Source organism: Telmatherina bonti (genome assembly GCF_933228915.1).
Source record: "Telmatherina bonti genome assembly, chromosome: 16".
In the NCBI taxonomy this organism is placed as follows: Eukaryota; Metazoa; Chordata; class Actinopteri; order Atheriniformes; family Telmatherinidae; genus Telmatherina; species Telmatherina bonti.
The window spans coordinates 21,759,703-21,779,589 of NC_136614.1; the positions used below are offsets into that span (position 1 = coordinate 21,759,703).

Here is a 19,887-nt window from a genome sequence, read left to right on the forward strand (position 1 = left end):
ATGTGTACTTTATCATGTTACTGTATCTGTCTTTTTGCTCTGATTGCATGGTTAGTTCCCTAATAGCATAACTAATAGGATTATCTTATTGTAATTAAATAATACTCAGATAAAGCTACAATGCATAGTGTCGAAATATTGCAACTTTATTTGACATCAGCATAGCAATAATACTGTGATTGTAATTACAGCTTGAACACAAAAACAAAGGCTAAACTTTCAGTCAAGAAGTGATTTTAGAATTAACTGAAAGATAAAATCAGATTGTAAAAGAAATACATTTTCCTTTCTAAATCTCACTGGCGTGCAGCAAACAACAGACCAACAGTGATCTCCGCTAGCTGCTTCGATATATTCATGGTCATGAGTCACTGCTGAAAACATTTCTTTTTAAAACAACTTTGGGTTTTGTTTAAAAAAAAAAAAAGAAGCATGAATAATAAATTAATATAACTGGCAGTAAAACATTGTAAGGCGCATTTATAATAAGTGCTAATGGGAATACAAACATTTACCTTGTCTGTATTGTATTACATTCATGACAAATTTATGTAAAACACATCATATAATTAACATGTATATTTAAAGTAGCTATGATCTTGACATTAAAACATTACTTCATTGTTGTTCATTTTCTAAACAATGTGCGCAAATGACAGTCAAAAAGCTGGTTGCATTCAAAGAATTTTACAAGCAACAAATATTTGCAGTATTTCTTGACAGAAGGTGCAAATATCTTCAATATCTTAAGTGCTTCTTTCATTATCATCATTTATATTATTTACACAATATGAACTTATCTTCATTTAACTACTGCATCTTTTGACTTGCAACCAATCATATGCAATCATATGCAAGGTTAATCTTCAAAAATGTCACACACTTCAAGAAAAGAAGAAAAAAAGAAAGATCATCAAGTACTCATTACAGGGAAAGAGATGGATTTTGTTCCCCAAATACTTTTTTTTTTTACTCTGTAGCTGGGATGACATTTAGTGCAAAAACCAACATGAGACACTTAACATTTAAGTGCCACAAAAAAAAGAAAAGCATTGTATGTTTTCACTCTGTGCCTACATTGAGCCGTAACGTTTCACATGCTTCAAGATTTTTTGTATTTACTTGAAAATACTCTGAAAGTCTGGCATGATTGATTGCTGTGATCTAACCTGAGAAGGTCAGGAGGTAGATTAGTAGAGCTGCAGTGGGGCCAGTACTTGTACAGTCGGTCCTCTTTGTGACAACATGTAAAAAGCATTTGCGTGACTTGGTGACAGCATGCATTATTAACAAACGCATTTCTGTGAAGTCTACTGCTAAGATGTTAGTGCTACAATCCCATGCACCAATAAAGTTATATTTACAGTTTCTTTGCTTTGTCAGCCAGTAGGATTATTTCTAACAAGTCATGGATGGATTTCATTTTTATAGTCGATTCAGACTGGACCTGGAAATTGGACTTTTGTTTTTTGTTGTTTTTTTTTGTTTGTTTTTTTTTTTTTTAATTCAGCCTTGGGGGATAAACGCAGTCTTGGACTGCTCTTTTACTTTTAGTCATCAATCTGTCATTGACTCATCTTCTCCTCTGATACTACAGGCTTTCTGTATGTCTACTGGGTTTTCAAACACCGCTTGGACAAACTGGCCAAACAGACGCTCCATGTAGTTTTCACCTCGCGGAAAGAATCCCTGCAGGAAGGCGATATGTCCACCATGGGCCGTCAGCAGCAGGGCCACATTGGGAAGCGACCGGACGATGGATACTGGAAAGGCTATGAAAACATATTGATAGGAGAAAGATGAGCAGATAATCTATCAAACAAAAAAATTCCAATTAAAAAGCTAAGATTAAAGTATTAATCCAATTTAAAAGACTGCTGCTACACCTGAACTTATTAATATCAGACGCCACCAATCTGAATTAGTCATATATCACATCCTAATTTATTAAAACATGGTAACATGGTCTTCCTTAAGCCTGCCACCTTCACACTGTGCAGGGGGGCTTTCTGATGCTCCACACACTTTCTAACAAAAGGTATATAAATAGAGACAGTTGTGACACCAGGCCTCCAGACAAAAGTGTAAACTGATACATCGAGTGCGTGCATCCACTACTTCATCAATCCTGTTATCTACCCACCATGCTGCGGAGAAAATGGGTCATCCGCTGCGTTGAGACACAAGATGGGAACTGCCGTTTGGGGGAGTTTTTTGTCTGGGCTGGCGTCATGGTAATAATCCACACAAGTCTTATAACCAAACAGCAGAGATGTGAAGCGTTCATCAAACTCGCGGATGGTCCGTGCCTAGATGAGAGAATAGTGGATGAAACACTATTACACAAGTATGGAAATCCCACTTTGCGGGACTCATTGTGCCAAACCTTCAGGACGTAGTCGACATCCACCACTTTCTCCAGGATCTTCCTATGCCTATGAGAACCACATAAAACTTCTTTGAAATCAGCCTGTTCAGTTAATTCATTAAACTAACTTCAAGAAGCGACCAGTCTGACCTGGAGACGGCCCGACACAGACCGTGTGTGAGGTATTTGTTGAAAAGCAGCCAGTTAAGAGGTTCCTCCATTGAGTCAGAAGACTTCAGCGCGTTCCAGGCGACCGAGATGGTGATAGCTGCCACCATCCCCGACTCAGTGCGCTTACGGGCCAGATAGTTTAACAATATCATGCTTCAGAGAGGAAAAGATCAGAAAACAAAGAGAATGACAAAAAAGGTGGAAAGTTAAACAAAAGAGAGACTGAAGTCTAATTAATGCTATACTCGAGTTATTTTCTCTACGGAAATTAACAATAATTAACAATAGAAATCGCGCGTACCCTCCTAAAGATACACCAGCACCAAGCACAGGAGCATGAGGGTAGAGTCCTTTGATATGTTGCACCACACGTTCAAGATCTGAGGTATTGGCAGCACAATAGGTGACCGGTGTCTTGAAGAAGAAGAAGAAGAGACAAAGTGGAAGAGTTACATTCAGCGCCAGTATTTGTGTTATAACTTACAACTAAACTAAACTCCTATGTTACAGAAGAGTTTATATTTATCAATCATATTTATTTGTCAACACTTTCTATAATACAGAGATATGTTAGGACATTTACAAAGCTTATAGGCTGGAGGATGGTAATAATCAGCACTGGGGTAGGAAAGTTTGGTCCTAGCAGGCCAAAAAATCCTCCAGGTTTTTAGATGTTTCCCTGCTCAAACGCATCTGATTAAACTAAAATAGAGCCAACAGCTTAATAAGGTCTTTTCAGTGATTCATTCATTTTATCAGGTGTGTTGAAGCTCTCTAGGGCCACATTTGCCTATTTGCAATAGAAAATGGTTGCAAGTGTATAATTGCATCTCACAAAAACAAACATTCCAAACATTACTCAGACAGTAAAAATGTACATTTTTAAGCTTCTTGTGTCTTTTAAGCTGTAGATCAATATGTATTATAAACAGGAGACTTTTTAACAGGAGATTGCCATCAAGTTTACAGTCAGCATAATGCAGCGATGCGTTTTCTGGTACAGTTATGTGATCTAAACCTGGAATCAGAAGAAAATGCATGAAAATGCAATAGTTGCGAGAAATGTTACTGTTATTGCTTTGTGAAAAAACACTGATTTTGAATTCAATGTGAACGGGCAGATGCAGCTTAAGAAAGTAATAGTTTAGTAATGCTTTGAAAATAAACAGATGAGAAATTCAACAACTGTGTGAGTGAACTGGCTGCAGGTGAGCATACATGACCAGGTATAGGGATAAAATGTGACTTCAGGGGTAAAGCTTTCAACAGGGTTACTACTTAATTATTAGCAATAACGTCAATTAGATATCATGTAATATTTCATGGGCCATGATATAATTAAAAGAAAAATCTCATGGCCAAATGACTAATCAGCAGGACTGCATCGAGAACAGATACAATTCAATTTATTCGTTAAATATAGAGTCTACATTGTTTGACTTTCACTGGGTTTCGCTTTTATTGATATTATAAGCAAGGTACAAACTCTTTTGGAAAGTAGATTGTGCCTTTTGGACTGCAGAATGACTAAACTGGGTTAAAGCAAACCCTCCTTTCAAAGATTGTTTCATTCTTACTTTCGTCGCCTCAATATCCCCATTGGGGATGAATAAAGTATTTATCTATCCTTTTTGTTGGCATTAAAAAATATAGAACCAAACGTAAGTTTTCAAGGATTTTAGTTTGTGTTTTTTGGCCTATTTTGCAGTAGTTCTAACTGGACTTTCTTTACTCTGTCTCAGTCTATTTGAACAGATTTAAAAGGTACAGAGGTTTAAGAAGAACAATTTCAGAACAGCCTAAATGTTTAAACAAATGTTATAAAGCCACATTATAACATGATCATTTCCTTTTGAGGATCAAGCGAATTTGTATGTTTGGCACAGGTAAAGTTTGAAATTGTGTCAAATCTGCACCAACAAACACCCCTGTATGTGAGATTGTACCACAGTCTGTTAAAATGAAACATGCAAAGGAAATCATCACACTCACCAGCAGCTCCTCCCCTCCAACCCCTCTGTTATTGAAGACCACACATCTGGAAAGAATGAAAACAAAAAAAGTTTCTATGAGAACAGCTTCAGATGCTACAAGAAACACGACATCAAGTGAAAATTGTCCACTGAGTACGTTATAATATGTTTTATTTAACATATGATTGTTCAAAGGAAAGATGTAAGTATTTACTTCTTATTTTAACAACTATTTTGATAGAAAACCGAGGAGCACAGCTGACCTGTAACCATGGCGTGTGGCCTGGCTAACAGCGTGAAGAACATAGGACTGCTGGCTGTTCCCTGTCAGGCCAGGGAGGATCAGCACCGTGGGGCGAGTGGAAGATTCTGGGTAGGTGTTACTGGTCTGGTTGTCCACCCAGTCCAGAGAAATCTGACCTCCATCAACTGTACGGATCAACTCACTAAGATGTGAGGACAAATAAAAAGAAAATGTAAGTTGAATCCAGGTTTAAATTTAATCTTGTGTAATTCAAAACAACAATAAGACTTAGCTCCTACTTTCGATAAGTGACACGCGGTCTGGATTTCAGAAGGGCGCAGACCAGGGTTTGAAGCCGGCCTCCCCAGCACCAGGGAGTTGGACTGAAGCGCTCAGCTACCACAGGACAGTGTTTGTGGAGGAATACGCCAAAAGCCTCGCTGCATATTAAGGCTGGTGTCTGAGAGGAATAAAGATAAAATAAGAACTCTGGAAAGCAGAAGACTTTCAAATTAACATCACATCACAGACAAGACTGCATGCAATACAAGCTTCTCATGTTGCACGGTAAAATTTACTTGTTTCTACAGATCCAGTTATGGGCAGGAGTTCCAATTATTCTGCAAGTTTGATAAAAAAAAAAAATTAAAAAAAAATTTTAAATCTGTATTTGTTGGGTTTTTTGGTTTTTTTTTTAATAGAAATTATCATTTTCAACAGATCCCCATTTTACCTTGATTGTTTACCCTTTTACACAAAATTGTTTTTACGCTTAATGCCAAGTCATCACTTTCAAAAAGTTAATTACCACCTTAGAATCAGTACAAAAAGTGCATTACAAAGACAGTGAAATGGTAATCTGAATAAGACACCGTTCCCAAAAAGGAGAAAAATTAGGCAAGAGTAGAATAAAAAATATTAAATAAAGAAGTCACAGTATCATGTAGCATAAGATTTTTTTTTTTTATTAATTAAATCGTAAATTAAAAGCCCAAATCCTATGTTTGATATAAAATATGATAAGGTTGTTTTTTTTAATTAAATAATGATAACTAATCGGATATATCTAAAAAAAAAATAATCGCTAACCTTAAACGCTGTGACTGACCTGACACTTGCGGCCCCACAGATAATACAGAGCGGCCGTGAGGGAGCAGACGAACACTGTGTACGGTCTGGAAACACACTCCCAGTATGTTCTCCACAGCTCCACAATGGTTAAATACATGGTATTTATCTCTTTCTCCACCAGATGTACCTTACTTGGTAGGAATCAGCACTTGTTAAACCGAACACGGAACAGACAAAAAAATTCAAGCAATGCCGCACAACCTGCCTTCATTCCCACCAGCTAATGTTCAAGATGTTTTACAGCCTCTCCGTTACGGCGTCCCATCTGCTCCGATGGTTAACAGCTGCCTGGTGTCCTCTTGTGGGCTTTGACTGACCGGCGCTTCCTCCAGGAGCTGCCGCTTCCGACTTATCAGGACATTATCAGGACATTGGACCACAGCATTGGACAGGAGCTCCAACGACAAAGTTGAAAGTTCCCCTCTGTGTAAGAGCGTCTTCTTCTGGTCTCCTTTATTTTTTCTTATCAGCTCGTAATGTACAGTGTCGCCCCCTAGTGGTCACTTTCTGCTGCGTCATCCTATCTGAAAAAGCAGGCAGGTTGGTTTATAATAGGAAATCAATCTAAAGTGTGTAATTAATTTAAAGTTTATCGTTTTATTTTACACAATCCAGAACTCCATAAGATGATATGCTATAGTATCCTATGACTTTTGGTGTTTTGTTTTTGTAGAAGACTTACAAAATCCTGTTACATATACATGGACATTACTTATGCTTCTTTGTACAAGCGAATAAAATTAGTTCTCCGTATGTACCTGAAAATATATATCTATATTTTTCTAGTTAATTTCCAAAAAAATTAAGGTTACAATTTAATTTTACCCACCAATGACATATTTCAATGGGTTGCAATTCACTTTGCCACTAGATGTCACTTAATCCTGTTTAATCGTTTGCGGGAAAATAAAGTCCATATTAAGGGCAAAAAGCAAACAATGAGAATATAAATATTATTAAGGCCATTAAAAAAAAAAAAAAAAATTCAAACAAGAGCTGAATAGCTTAAGAGCTGAATAACACTGATAGCAACAGCCTGTGAATAAGTTCACATATAAACACATTTGTACAGAAATAGTAGTGTCAAACTGACAAATTTATCATTTGGAAAACTGTGGGAAAAAAAAAAAAAAAAAAAAAAAAAGCATAGTTCTTAATGGTATGCCCTGTCCTGCATGTTAGCGATTACCTGTGTTGTCTGTGTTGTCTTACCTGGCTGTGTAAACAAAGGCTAAATAAGAGATTTTTATTACAGGTCCAACCTCAGGTTCTGTTGTACATGCCTGATCAATATATACCAATATAATGATTTCCATTATAACACCACTCACAAAAAGGAGTAGCTATTCAACATTTTGTGGAAGTTTAGAGAAAATGTAAAAAGTTAATTCTTCACTTACATTATATGATGAATTTAGTAGAATCCTGCAGTGGTAATTCCTTCATTTCAAACAATTTATTGAAACAAAAAGCAATCACAATGGTGTTTTATTACATATAATGCTCATGTCTCATGTCATGTGTTAGATGTTGTCTTGGTCTTATGTCAATACTTTAACAGTATCATGAGGAAAACTGTTTGTGTGCAAACCATCATTGAACATTTAGTGGTCTATTCATGGTTTCAGCACTTAATATTTATTTATTTGAATTAATTAGAATAACAGAACTATGTTGCACAATAACTAAACATTGAGAAGTTGTACATGGGGATTTAAAGGTTTAGAGAAATTCCATATTTAGTTAACCTGAAGAGGTTAACTTAGAGGTTAACTAAGAAAATACATTCGATAAACATTATTCATAGACCTTGTAGTTTATTTGATTTATTTCAGCCCCAGTGTTTTCCTCACTGGGATCTGCCACACCAGTGGCTATGCCTGCTTTGTCTGCAGGGTTGCTGCTGTGGTGTTTTATCTGAATGGTTGTTGGATTCCTGCACTGAAGCCTCATGGTTGCAATGTGGGACCCATCCAGTCATGATTTGTTTCCAGTGGTGGCCACCTCTGTGGTCATGGATAGGGTGGCACTCTGTGTCTCTAAGACGTTGCTTCCTCCTCCTCACAGCAGTCTCAAGCCTGATATTAGGGATGGAAGTTTGTTTATGTAAAATGGGATTAGTGGACAGGGTGAGGGGGAGGTGTGTCTTGTATCTGTATGAGTGTGTGAGAGATGATTGATTTAGTGTGTTTTTAATTTGGTAAATGCTAATTTGGTATATCCTTGATTCATGAAAGCTTATTTTTAATTTGTGTTTGAAATGATTCTAATTTAATATTCAGTCAGTATTGTTTGTGTATAAACCACTTTGTGCTGTTGTTTGGCATGAAATGTTATTTAGATCATTTCATTTGGTTTGATTCCTTAGCATTGATGAAGAGACACTAAAAATCAGTTTTTATTACATGAAATTTTCCCATCTTGACAAAAAAAAAAAGAATTAATCAACTGGTCAGTTGTCTGCAGCCAAGACTCATCTATCTAGTTGAGTGGGACTCCTGCAACCACTTCAGACTCAATTCCACATTCATCATTTCCACGCTTGATCTTGAAGAAACCTGCAACAGGAAAACATTGAAGTTGTTTTTTAAGACACTTTTTTCCAGTCATCAAGAAAATGAACATAACATAGAAACATTATCATCCCCCTCTCCTGAACTCCGGTCATGTCATACCTTTGTCTCCCCAGTCACTGTTCCAGGAGTTTGCTGCCAGCCAGTAGGGGGTTCCATTTTCCTCCCCCCATCCCAGGATCTTAATGGCATGACCCCCAAGCATTTCCCCTGTCACATGCTGATACACACCTAGTACAGTGACAAAGAGTTCAATAACTTAGAGGATAACTCATCATCTTTTTCATCTTGAGCAGATTTGCAGGAGCTGTTCTTAAGGATGTGAGCTGGTGGTTTACAGCTGTGTTCATCCAAGTCATGATCTGAGAGTCACATATTTCTGCATGGCAAAGGATAACAGGGATCACCTACAGTAGGCCCACACAGAAGGCATGAAAACAATGTGAGTTTGGCCAAAAATAAAATAAAAGAAATTAAATTTGAGGCTTCAAAGCTGAAACATAATCAAAGAAACCAAAAAAAATATTTAAAAGTGGGTCAGCACTAATGCATGTAGGACCTAAATGTAGTTTGTTTTAATTGGTTTCTGGAGAATAAACACTGAAAAAACAATGCAGCATCTTGTTCGCACAATTGTTTATAGAAAGGAATTTTAAGTGCATACAGAGCAATAATTAAAGTCTCACCAGTTTTATATTGCAGAAAATCCTCATAGACAGAAAAAGCAGCCTCAACAGGCCCGTTCTTATACAGCTCAGTCATGATCTGCTCCTGCTGGGAAGGGACGCTGTACGAGCGACGGCCTTACGGGGGAGATACAGGACATGTCAAGGAGAAAGAACAAGATAAAGCATAATATCTGTGCTGTTTTAGATGATCTGTACCAAAGTGTTTGTCCTTCGGATATGATAGCGGGTATCCATCAATGCACTGCTGCAAGCACTGGGGAGTGTCCCCTTCACCCTGACAAGGAGGACGAGTTCCATTTACATGATGTTCACAGGGGGCGATGGTGTAGGGTCTGCAACCTTTAACATACAGTCAACTTAGACTTTAGATGATTGAAAAAAGCACAAACTTATTCCAGCGTTTGTGTGGGATGAACCTACCAACTTTGGAGCTATACAGGCCTCCTGTCACAAGTCCTGTCTTTGTCCAGTATTCCCAAGCAGCAGAGGGAAAACCACCAGAACACCTGCAACCACAATGGCAAATGTGCCATTGCTCCACAAATGACTCAAAAGCCATTTTAAAAGCAGCACTCAGATGACTTAAGGTTTCATTTGTAAAACAAAAGAGCGTCTACAAATGCTGGCTTTAAAGATTGTTACAAATTGTCAAAATGCAAATCAATCATTAGTCTTAGTAAACCCCATACCTTTTACAAATAAATGTGTGAAAGTTCAATTCTATCCATAAATCCTCAATCTATACCCACTTATTGGTAATGCAAACTCCTTGCTTGTCTTCATTCATTCATTTTCTAAACTGTTTTATCCAAATCAGGGTCGTGGGGAAGCTGGAGTCTATCCCAGCTGGCTTTGGGCGACAGGCAGGGTACACCCTGGACAGCTTGCCAGTCCATTGCAGGGCCACACAGAGAGATGAACAACCACTCACGCTCATTCCTAGGGGCAATTTAGAGTAACCAATTAACCTAACATGCAGGTCTTTGGATGGTGGGAGGAAGCCAGAGTACCTGGAGAGAACCCACGCATACACGAGGAGAACATGCAAACTCCCCAGCCAAGGATTGAACCAGTGACCTTATTGCTGTGAGGCCACAGTGCTAACCACTGGGCCACCGTGTAGCCTCCTTGCTTGTCTTGTTATTTGAAAATATAATAGCATATTATTAAGTAACTTTGCTTAAAAAAAAAAAAAAAAAAATTGATCATTAAAACTTTACGGGAAACTGGGTCGTCTTTTATTTGCAACGTTAATTGACAAACGTGAAATGTAATTTTAAGTCCAAACTTTTGTATGTCACTTTTGTTGCTTTCTGGGAAATAGTTCTCTTCTGAGTACCTAAAAATACTCAAAAGTAAAACTAGAGGAGGGTTTCATGAACTGCATTAATAGCATTGTACTTTGTTGCACTTGTGCTCACCCAAAGCCACAATCATCACAGCAGGAGAGCAGATCTTCAGCAGAGATCTCCAAAGAGATCTTACCATTACTTTGGATGCACAGTCTGTCAGATATTGCTTCAACTGCTCCAAAGGCCTGTGGTGAATCAAAAGAAACATTGTAGTTTGAAAATGCACTTTTATTAAGTGTTGAATCCTGTGCTGCATCACATCAGACTCCACATAACTGTGTATTTGTCTGTCATACCCAGCAGGATCCACACGAGCCCTGATCTCTGATCTGTTGAATTGTAGGACAGGTTGGCCACTGCTTGCGTGGATCAAAGCTGTCTGGAAGTTTTATGCCTTCAACATTATGAACCCTAAACAAGAGAGGACTGTTAATGAAACACTGCAGATAAAACAATCTGCTGACTGTCACCTGGTCAGTCATGTGAGGAGCTGTTCACTTTAACACTCACACATAGCACACTTTTATAAACTTACACCTCTGGCAGCTTAGGTCCATTCAGTATGGTTCCACACAGACTTTTCACATAGCTGACATCTACATTATGGAAGTTCTGACCAGCCTAGAGCAAAGAAACTTGACTTAGAACAGAAAATTTTGAACAAATGCTGAAAAAACTTGGTAGATCATCCTGCATGGTCTCACTGTCCAGGTGGTGTTTGCTTTGTTAATGAAGTCCACCATCTCCGGGGAGAGAAGAGAGGGCCGAGGGTGTGCCATGGTGACAGACACCATCACCGCGATGAAAAACAGAAGATGCATCCTGTAAAACAGACACTTGTGACTCAACAAAAAAAATTGGTGAGGAATATAGATTATAAATGACAAACCAATAAAGTGGCATCTGTAGCTGTAATCAATAGGAGGATTTTAGTCCAAGTTTCACATTGGAATGACAGAATTTGCAATTATTCCCTCATCTATTAGTCATCTACATTAAAAGCATCATTATTAATGAAAAATATTAGTTTAACATTGTGAAGAAGTGTCAGCTCTACACTTTCTCAGATCAAGCTTTTATTAATCCCTTAGTTCAAGGTTCAAGGAGTCTTTATTTTTCTGTAGGGGATTTGCAATGCAGCAGGCTGTAAAACAAGGAGCCGGTGTAACAATCACACAGGAACAATAGCAAAAAGACAATGAATAAACAGAAAATAAAGCAACGTGTTCAGCAGAGCAATGGCAGCAGGGACAAGTGGAAAAACTAGAACTCTTAGACCTGAATTGGAGCAGGATGCACCGTGACAGAAACAGCAGGAATCTGATCCATAAGAACTGAACTGGTCTTGCTAAGGACTATTATGTCACTCTAGCTAGTAACAAAGCATATTTAGGGAGTCAGATTTAGCTTCTACCTGTACCAGATTAACCAGTATAAAATCAAGGATGAACAGTCTTTTAATTATAAAAATGAACCTAATCTCAAGTCACTGCTCTTACCTGTGTTGCTGTTTCAATTTCAATTCTCTGCTGCTGCAGCTTCTTCCAGGTGATTTTTCTCACTGAACAAAAACCTCCTCCTGCTCCTTATATACGACATGAGATATAGCAGCACATGACTCTGCAATAAAAGGATCTTTATTACACAGGTTAAGAATTAGGATCAAGGAAGAGGAAAATATGCTCTACTAAATGTACTATTACCTTCACGAAAATCCAGAGCGTATTCTCCGATTTGTTTAATAGGGTTGAACTTTAAACATCCTGCACACACATTGTATGAACCTTGAACTTGTTTTGAAAACAAGTTCATTATACAATTCTTTGACAAACCAAAAAATATCTGATTTGAACATTCAAGCTTCACACAGTTTACATTCTTTAACCTTTTAATTTGTTCACATGTGTACAAATCAACATGTCACATTACATAGCAATGTTTGGAGCACTCCTTTGGTTCTGTACAAGGTTTCTCTGAGCTAGCCTCTCAACTTGCCAAAGCTGCAATAAGGACACTTGGCTAACCATTTCCATACCTTCAAATATATCTTTTTGACTACCAAAGTATTGCACACAGTTCTTTGCTGCATATTTTAAAAAGACGGTTGAATTTAAATCAAGAAATATACTGAAACATACTTCAGGAGCGATCAGTCCACATCCTCTATCCCAACACACAGTGCAAATACTGTTCAGTGAACTGATGTCACTTTCTAGTGTTTCTCCTAAAAGAGAGACAAGAATGTGAAGCTAACGTGGAGATGATTTGAGGGGGGAAAATAACCTTAAACTTTGAAAAAAACAAAAAAACAAATTCTCTTCCCCAAAATCCTAAAAAGGTCATCATCATGGTTTGAGTCTGATGCAGGATGGACTACAGAAATTCACTATCACACAACATAAAGAGACCAGGCTGCGGCTTCTATATGTCCACGGTCGCTTAACAGCCACAATAAAGCCGCAAAGTGGGATTAAGTGCCTCAGATTCCACAAGTCAGGAAGAGGATTAAATCTCCAGAGAGAAACTTTGCTTCTTCAGTCTATGAACTCCAAGAGGTTGGAGCTTATTGTGTTCATTGTCCCTGCATTTCACCGGTGCCCTGCGCCTGTGCTGCAGTAGTGCTGAGGTACTGCCAGCTGAGAGCAGCCAGGAGCATGGCAGCAGACAGGTACATGGGGGACAGGTGGTGGGTCCTTGAGGGGAAGTTGGACTGCGACAGGGCAGATTTCTCTTGGATTAAAGCCAAGATGTGTAGAGTCTTGTCCCGTGACGGATCATTGAGGGAGACCTTCTGTAAAATCTGAACAGAGGGAGAGAAAAGATGCTCAGCTCACCATTGTGGTGGTAGCAGAAGAAAGAAGATTGATAGAGAAATACACACACCTCCTGACTGTATTGGGTGATTATAGTCTGCACAGCTCTCATGTTGGTGGCTTCCATCATTAGGGTGACCGCTTGTCCCTTTCTGATCTTCACCACCCCTTGAAACACCATGGGGTTGTTGTAGCATGTTGCAAGTGTAGCTATTGCCATCACCTGGTTGGCAGAGGAATGACATCTTGTCAAGTGGAAGTCAAATCACCTCAGTTATTTTAGTTAAATTCTTTCTTCTTTTATTCATTTAACTGTAGATGTACAAAGACTTTAAACTATTTGACAACACAAATTATAATAGTAGAAAGTGACTATTTCTTTAGAGTTTCTTCACGACGGTAAGCATAAAATACCTTAAACTGTTCCTATATGTTTATAAATACGGCTGTACAACATGTTAAAAAAATATTACGTATATCTGAAGTTAAGTGAACTTTAAGGAAGGCACTATATGCATGCACTTTTAATGCAGGTAGGTCAGGTGACTACATGATTTGCAGGGTTAGTCAGCAGCCTCTGCCTGCAGCATGAAACTTATTGATGAAGCAACTGAATGACAGACAGTAATCTGGAAAGTCTGTAAGCAACAACTAATTTTTCTAAATGATCTACTCCTTGATGCAAACATGTAATTAAATCAGCCCATTGGGTAACTTACTTGTGGAATGGCACAGAAATTGAAGACGCTCTGGTTGCGCAGGCGTGACAGGTAGGCAATAACATCAGGGACATGTCGAAGTGCATCAGTGACCAGCAAGTTGAGACAGAAGAGAGCCGACTCCAGCTCCTCAGGCTGAGCCAAATCCTCCAGGCGACCTGCAAACTGGCTCCAAGCCTGCACAGCCGCACAGACACACCCTGCAATGTCATTTCTAGAATATTCTGCACACCTGTTATTTATCTAACCATTGGCTTTAATAGGATTTTTACACAGATATAGTTCACACTTGGAGCAAAGCTGGACTATTGTTCTACAAATCTATGACCTCCGGTCAGGTATTCGGGGAATTGTGTTTGTACCTCTTGTGGCCAGAAAGCACGTCCCTCTTGTGTGTCTTCTAGATAGTCTCGGATAATGTTGGTCTTCTGCAGGAACAAGCCCATGGAGTTTGCCAGCTCGGTGTCCTGCCCAACTTCAGGATCCTCCAATTGAGAGGCAGAAAAGAGTCGAGACAAACCGATGCCAACTAGACCAGCAACATAGTGGCAGTACTGCACAGGGGAATAGACACAAAACATTTGTGTAAAAAGATAAATAAAATTTAAAAAAAAAAAAAAAAAAAAAAAAAAAAAAAAAACTGTGGCTAATTTACAACACACACTACTCAGAGATTAATTAATAAGCTTACACCTATTAAATATTTACAAAAAAAAAAAAACTGTCAGAGACATGCCTTATCTATGTGTGTCAGACCTTTTTGTCTAGAGTGTGGTAAGGCTCGATAAACGCTAAGATACGTGGAACTCAAGTCAAGTAAACGAAGCAGATAAGAATTTTAATCAGCTGTCAGCAAAAAGACCACTGCTGTATGTAACACTACCTGACTGCGAGCAGAGCATCGTGCGTTCAGGTCATTTACTTCTATTTGTTATGCTCCAAACCAAAAAGTAACTTTTACCTGGTCCCACTCTTTCATGGATCCTACTTTCTTCTCCAGAAATTCAGCCATCCCAACTCCCATACGGTGGCAGATATCTGAGATAACGTCTCTGTATTCTTGAGCAAGGTTTCTAAATTCAAGTGATATCTGTGTTCAAGAGAAACAGAGCTTTTATTCAATATTAGCTTCTTACGTCAACTTAATGCACATGTGTATACATCAATGCAGTGTTACTGACTGTGGGGAAATCTTCCAGAACCCGACGATCCTTCTCCTGGCTCTCCGTGAAGCACCACGCCTCCTGGTACAAGTAAGTGTGGAAGTCATTCAGCATGGGAACCTTCTTTTTCAGAGGGATAGTCATGTCATCTTCCACTGTGTCCAAAGCACGCAGCACCAAGTAGAAGATGCAAACTGCATGCCTGGTTCAAAGAGAGTAACAAAGACATTAAACAATTGCATTTTTCTAAGTAAGCAGCCAAAAGTTGACAAAAAAGCACCCTATATGAAGAGGAGAGTTTTGGGGTGGTGAATACATAAAGTTATACTATTATAGTGCATGTAAACATGTTTATATGTTTGAAAAGCTGTCATTTAAGTAATACCAGCTCTGACCTGAATAGGGACTTTAAAAATGGAGCCTACAGCTTTGTTTTAATACCAGCTTCAGTCAATGCATGAAACTACATCTGATGTGTTGCATTTATAACCTGTGTCTAAACTGTACCTGCTCCATAAACATGACAGAACTGAGCGACTGATTATAAAAGTGATGCTCATACTGCAGAGATGCTCCTGTTTGCATTACTTTCAGTCTCTTTTCTACAGACATGAGACGATCTCTGCACATAAAATACAATAAGAATCTAACTTGTGAAAATCTAAGATTTCTCTCTCTCTCTGTTCCTTTATATTCCACCATCAAACTGCGTTGCATAGAATAAATACTAGTGATTGCACCACTCTAGCCAACGCCCCTTTAGTTCAGCCCACGCCAGACATAACACCAATCTTCACCTGTGGAGCTCGGCTATGTTTGCAGCAGAACTCTGACTCACCTCAACTCTCCGTCCAGCGCCTGAATCACGGCTGCAAAGCTCCGGCTGGTCTGGTTCAGATATACGTAACAGGTCCGCAGACTCTCGCTCATGGACTCCTGGCAGGAGAGACAAAGAAAGGCTGTTTGTCGGTAAAAGCCCGCAGGTCTGAGGGCGCTGCAGGGTCGAGCGGCCTCTTGCAGGCCCCGCTCCCCGAGTCTCCAGCTTTGCAGGAGGGACCGAGGAGCAGACCCGCAGCCCCGCGGTGCTACCGAGAGAGAGCGCTTGAAGACGGACAAAGAAACTGGACACTTGCAGCAAGCTCCGGCCATACGAGAAACCCGACAAAAAGAGCAAGACTGCCGTTATGAGACGACACGGGCCATGTGGACGCCACGCCAGCTGGGGTAGTTTCAAACACCAAGTCCATGTAGAGGACAAGCAAGCCGAGGGGGTCGAGCGTGTAGGAAATCTTTTGGAGGGTGCTCAGGAGGGTTGAGTCAGTCGCTCCGCTGATCTATAAACAACCTAGATGGTGGACTATATAAGCACAGTCAATGCACAGCGTTTGTAGCTCTGCTGTTATGATCACGCTCACTCCTCCCACCTCCACTCAAAACAATGGCAGCTGCGACTGTTTCCTAATCAACGTTGAGCGAAGACGTGGATCAATTCACATCTATTAAAATAATCGAGGATACATTACTTCATTGAAAAATTATTGTCATTTTTTTAAAAAGAAAAATATTTTTTAAACGTGTTTTATCTGCATCGGGCAAACAGCTGCTATTTCCTCGTGTAAAATTGACCAAAAATGAATATTCTTCAAAGAACTTCGTCATTGTGATTGAGAAAGGTAATCAACTGCGAGTCCACGCATTATAAAACCTGCGTGTGCCAATTTGTTGGGAAACAAATCTTAGGGGGGAAAAAAAAGCAGAAGTACGAGAAATTGCATTACTGACACCTAGTGGGAGACAGTTGGAATTACACTAGCAGAAGCTTTTTTTGACTAGAGGTGGAAAAACCTCGGTGGAGAAAATGTTTTAACAAATCAAACACCTTATAACATGCAGTAACAATAATAATATGTGCCTGATTTAATCAACTATGCTTATCAAAGTCAACAATTTAGTGAAAACAGTCACATTGTTAACTGGCTGGAATCTGGTGATTAAAACTTGTGCAAAACTATATCAACAGGGTCTCTGTCACCTCTGTCTATCATCCCTTCTCATCCATTTCATAGAATTAAAATCACATCTTACATAATGGCAGCTGCAAAGGTTCCTCGTATCTCCTTGGCACTAACTATATATATTTTTACTTTAAGTGAATTTTGGAAGTATTGCCTGTGCAGCTTATCCTACCAATTTTAGTCTGATGTCAGAACGACTCAACTCGTTTTAGGGGCCATTATCTTATTATGAGTGGTGAAAAGTGCCTTACAGTGTACAACAATCATCAGTTTGTTAAAATACTTGGGTAACACATGTTTGGCAGATAATAAAAGCTGCCATTCAACACCCGTTTTTAAATCACCAATTCAAGGACATGACATCTTTGCTGTGAATATTGTTTTAAAATATGAGGACAACAATGAGTAGGTTCCTTCTCTCTCCGGGTCACATTGGTGTTAAAACGGGGATTAGCCGTCAAACATGCGCACAGCATCTCTCCTAACTGGTGAACCCTCCAAGCTCATTATGCAACGCAAATCCCACGTCAATGGTCATCTCTGCCTGTATAGTAAGCCTACAGGGGTGAGACCACAGATCTAATTTGACAAAGTCCAATTAGCTGCCTCTGTTTCCATACCATATAGCTAGGTCAATCCACTGCAATACAGATCGTATAGCTACAGTAAGTATGCAGAGACCTAGTTGTTAAGAGGCCTATGTTGTATTCTGCGGTGCGACAGAGCAACTTTGCACGTATTGATGCTCTGAAAAGCGGAACATGGTATCCAGCGTGATCTGCGCCACAAATCAAGACGAGCATCTACAATACACATAATCTGTTTTACCAGTCTTTATTCTCAGCCTGTGTTTTGTAAAACATTTTACTCACATAATCCAACTTTGGCATCACGGCTCTGCATCCTCCCATCTTAAACTTAAACAGATTGAATATCTCCTCCGGATGTCCTAGTGACTTCAAGATGTCCATGTTGCTTCCGACGCTTCGCTGCCACTCTGGAAAGCTGATATGTCAACCTGAAGAGATGCTCTCCATAGAGTAGAGTCCGTGGGGTGCAGCAGCAGCAGAGGGACCACCATTAAGTGAATGCCGCTCTGAGTGCAAAACTCGTCATATCGACTGATGCTACTGATTGGCTAGTGAGTCCTGGTTTTAGAGTCAAAGGTCCAATGAGAAACCAGGACGTCTGGCGTGATGCCCCGCCCAAAGAAAACTGTCACGCAAGCGCGGCCTGTGATTGGTCTGTTAGTTGTGCGAAAGAGAAAGCAAACCTGCTCAATGAGTTGGTATTGTAGATTAATTGGTGGAGAAGGACCAAAGAAAGTTTGCTGTGATCGCCAGACCATGTCCACACCAGTAGCCCACAGTGTGTAGTATGAGTTATATAACGTAGTCGTAGACATGCAGATTACGTGCATCATCAGTGATGGTTTGAACTGAAAAGTTTCGTTAAAAAGAGTTTTGAAAGAATAAAACTTTTTTTCAAATATTCATTTTTATTTTTGACGATACCCACTTTTCGCTGGTTAGATGAAGCAGTGGTTGGTGCTTTACTTTACACACAGCTATGTGTGAGGTAAAGCTTGTTTGAGTCTCAGCAAAGCTGAGCAGCGTCATTACTAAATTGCATGTAAACAAGTCAATAGTTGCGCAGCCAGATTGGATCCTAACAGGACCTTTTATGTTCCCTATCTCCACAAATCTCCGTTATATTTTTGTCCTGACTACACACACATCCAAAGAGACAATCAGGACTCAGCTACATCGCCCTCTGACATGATAAATACAACCTCCCCGACTCTGATAACAGCCAACATTATGCAGATTTTTTTTTTTCAAGTAATTAATGTTCTTGTGGGTTTGAGGTGTGCCCAACTGTACTGACGCTCCACTCCACGCACCAGCTCAAGCTCCTTCCCTGCCAAGTCCCAGAGCCAAGTTCTGCCGTGAATTGGCACATCCAGGTTTCCTCCTGAGCAGGGTCAAGCTCACGTTGCATCTTGGAAACTCCTCTCTCTAGGCGGTGAGGTGGCATGTTGTCTATGCAAATTTAGTGATGCAATGGAATTCGCTTTAAACTAACATTCCTGCTGTGACATGTTAAACAGCCTTCTGTGGGAGCCTCAGGCTTGTAGGCATGTGATGCTATCCATAATTTTTTTCTTTATGACACACTGTAGCAAGAGAAGAAAAAGTATGTATTACCTTTATATTTAGATGTTGCAATTACAGAGCTTTGAAAAGTGTTAATGAGTGCTGAGAATTCGTGCATATCCACACCGGTGTGTGTGTGTGTGTGTGTGTGTGTGTTTTTCTTGTTTTTTTTGTTTATTTTTTGTGTTCATTTCTTCTTAATCCTGAGAAGAGCTACAGGCAGATAACGTGATGCACATTCATGGACATACTTCCATATAAAAACAAAAACTGTGAAAAAACTCACCACAATACACCAATTAAGTTGCCATTTCTGTTACTTAAAGCAGATATTAACAGAAATGTGTGTAGCAAAAATCAAACCCCACATGCCATCACCATTGAGTCAACTGAGCTAGTATAGTTGCCCTGTTGACTGTCCCATGTTTCCCTGAAGCAATGTGGTAATTTTATCCAACAGTGATAAAAAATAACTTTGACAGACACTTGACGCTAACACACCCAAATCTTGTCTAACATG

The 19,887-nt window shown here is 39.4% G+C and overlaps 3 protein-coding genes across 4 annotated transcripts; all 3 read right to left on the reverse strand.

Moving 5' to 3' along the window:
* Nucleotides 1-338: 338 nt before the first annotated feature.
* LOC306767098 (phospholipase ABHD3-like) lies at nt 339-6,257 on the reverse strand. Its single transcript, XM_079255012.1, has 9 exons — nt 5,865-6,257; nt 5,056-5,216; nt 4,776-4,958; nt 4,532-4,577; nt 2,841-2,953; nt 2,519-2,692; nt 2,387-2,435; nt 2,144-2,309; nt 339-1,772 (listed from the first exon to the last, which is right to left on the reverse strand). Exons 1-9 carry the CDS (start codon nt 5,982-5,984, stop codon nt 1,558-1,560), a joined length of 1,227 nt encoding a protein of 408 aa, XP_079111138.1. The 5' UTR covers nt 5,985-6,257; the 3' UTR covers nt 339-1,557.
* Nucleotides 6,258-8,368: 2,111 nt separating this feature from the next.
* Nucleotides 8,369-11,295, reverse strand: ctsbb (cathepsin Bb; the record flags this gene model as incomplete). The annotated part of the gene is made up of 9 exons (XM_079255109.1): nt 8,369-8,445; nt 8,563-8,691; nt 9,147-9,263; nt 9,345-9,488; nt 9,570-9,655; nt 10,571-10,686; nt 10,798-10,912; nt 11,037-11,122; nt 11,206-11,295. 9 exons carry the CDS (start codon nt 11,293-11,295, stop codon nt 8,369-8,371), a joined length of 960 nt encoding a protein of 319 aa, XP_079111235.1.
* Nucleotides 11,296-12,371: 1,076 nt separating this feature from the next.
* On the reverse strand, nt 12,372-18,213 carry fdft1 (farnesyl-diphosphate farnesyltransferase 1). Of its 2 annotated transcripts, XM_079255590.1 has the most exons (8): nt 18,084-18,213; nt 16,035-16,132; nt 15,215-15,398; nt 14,995-15,123; nt 14,396-14,587; nt 14,034-14,210; nt 13,385-13,537; nt 12,372-13,301 (listed from the first exon to the last, which is right to left on the reverse strand). In XM_079255590.1, the coding sequence occupies exons 1-8, from the start codon at nt 18,180-18,182 to the stop codon at nt 13,074-13,076; spliced, it is 1,260 nt and encodes a 419-aa protein (XP_079111716.1). In that variant the 5' UTR covers nt 18,183-18,213; the 3' UTR covers nt 12,372-13,073. The 2 variants fall into 2 exon arrangements, with proteins under 2 accessions (XP_079111716.1, XP_079111715.1); XM_079255589.1 differs by lacking the exon at nt 18,084-18,213 and having other exon boundaries at nt 16,035-17,121.
* Between the last annotated feature and the right edge of the window lie 1,674 nt (nt 18,214-19,887).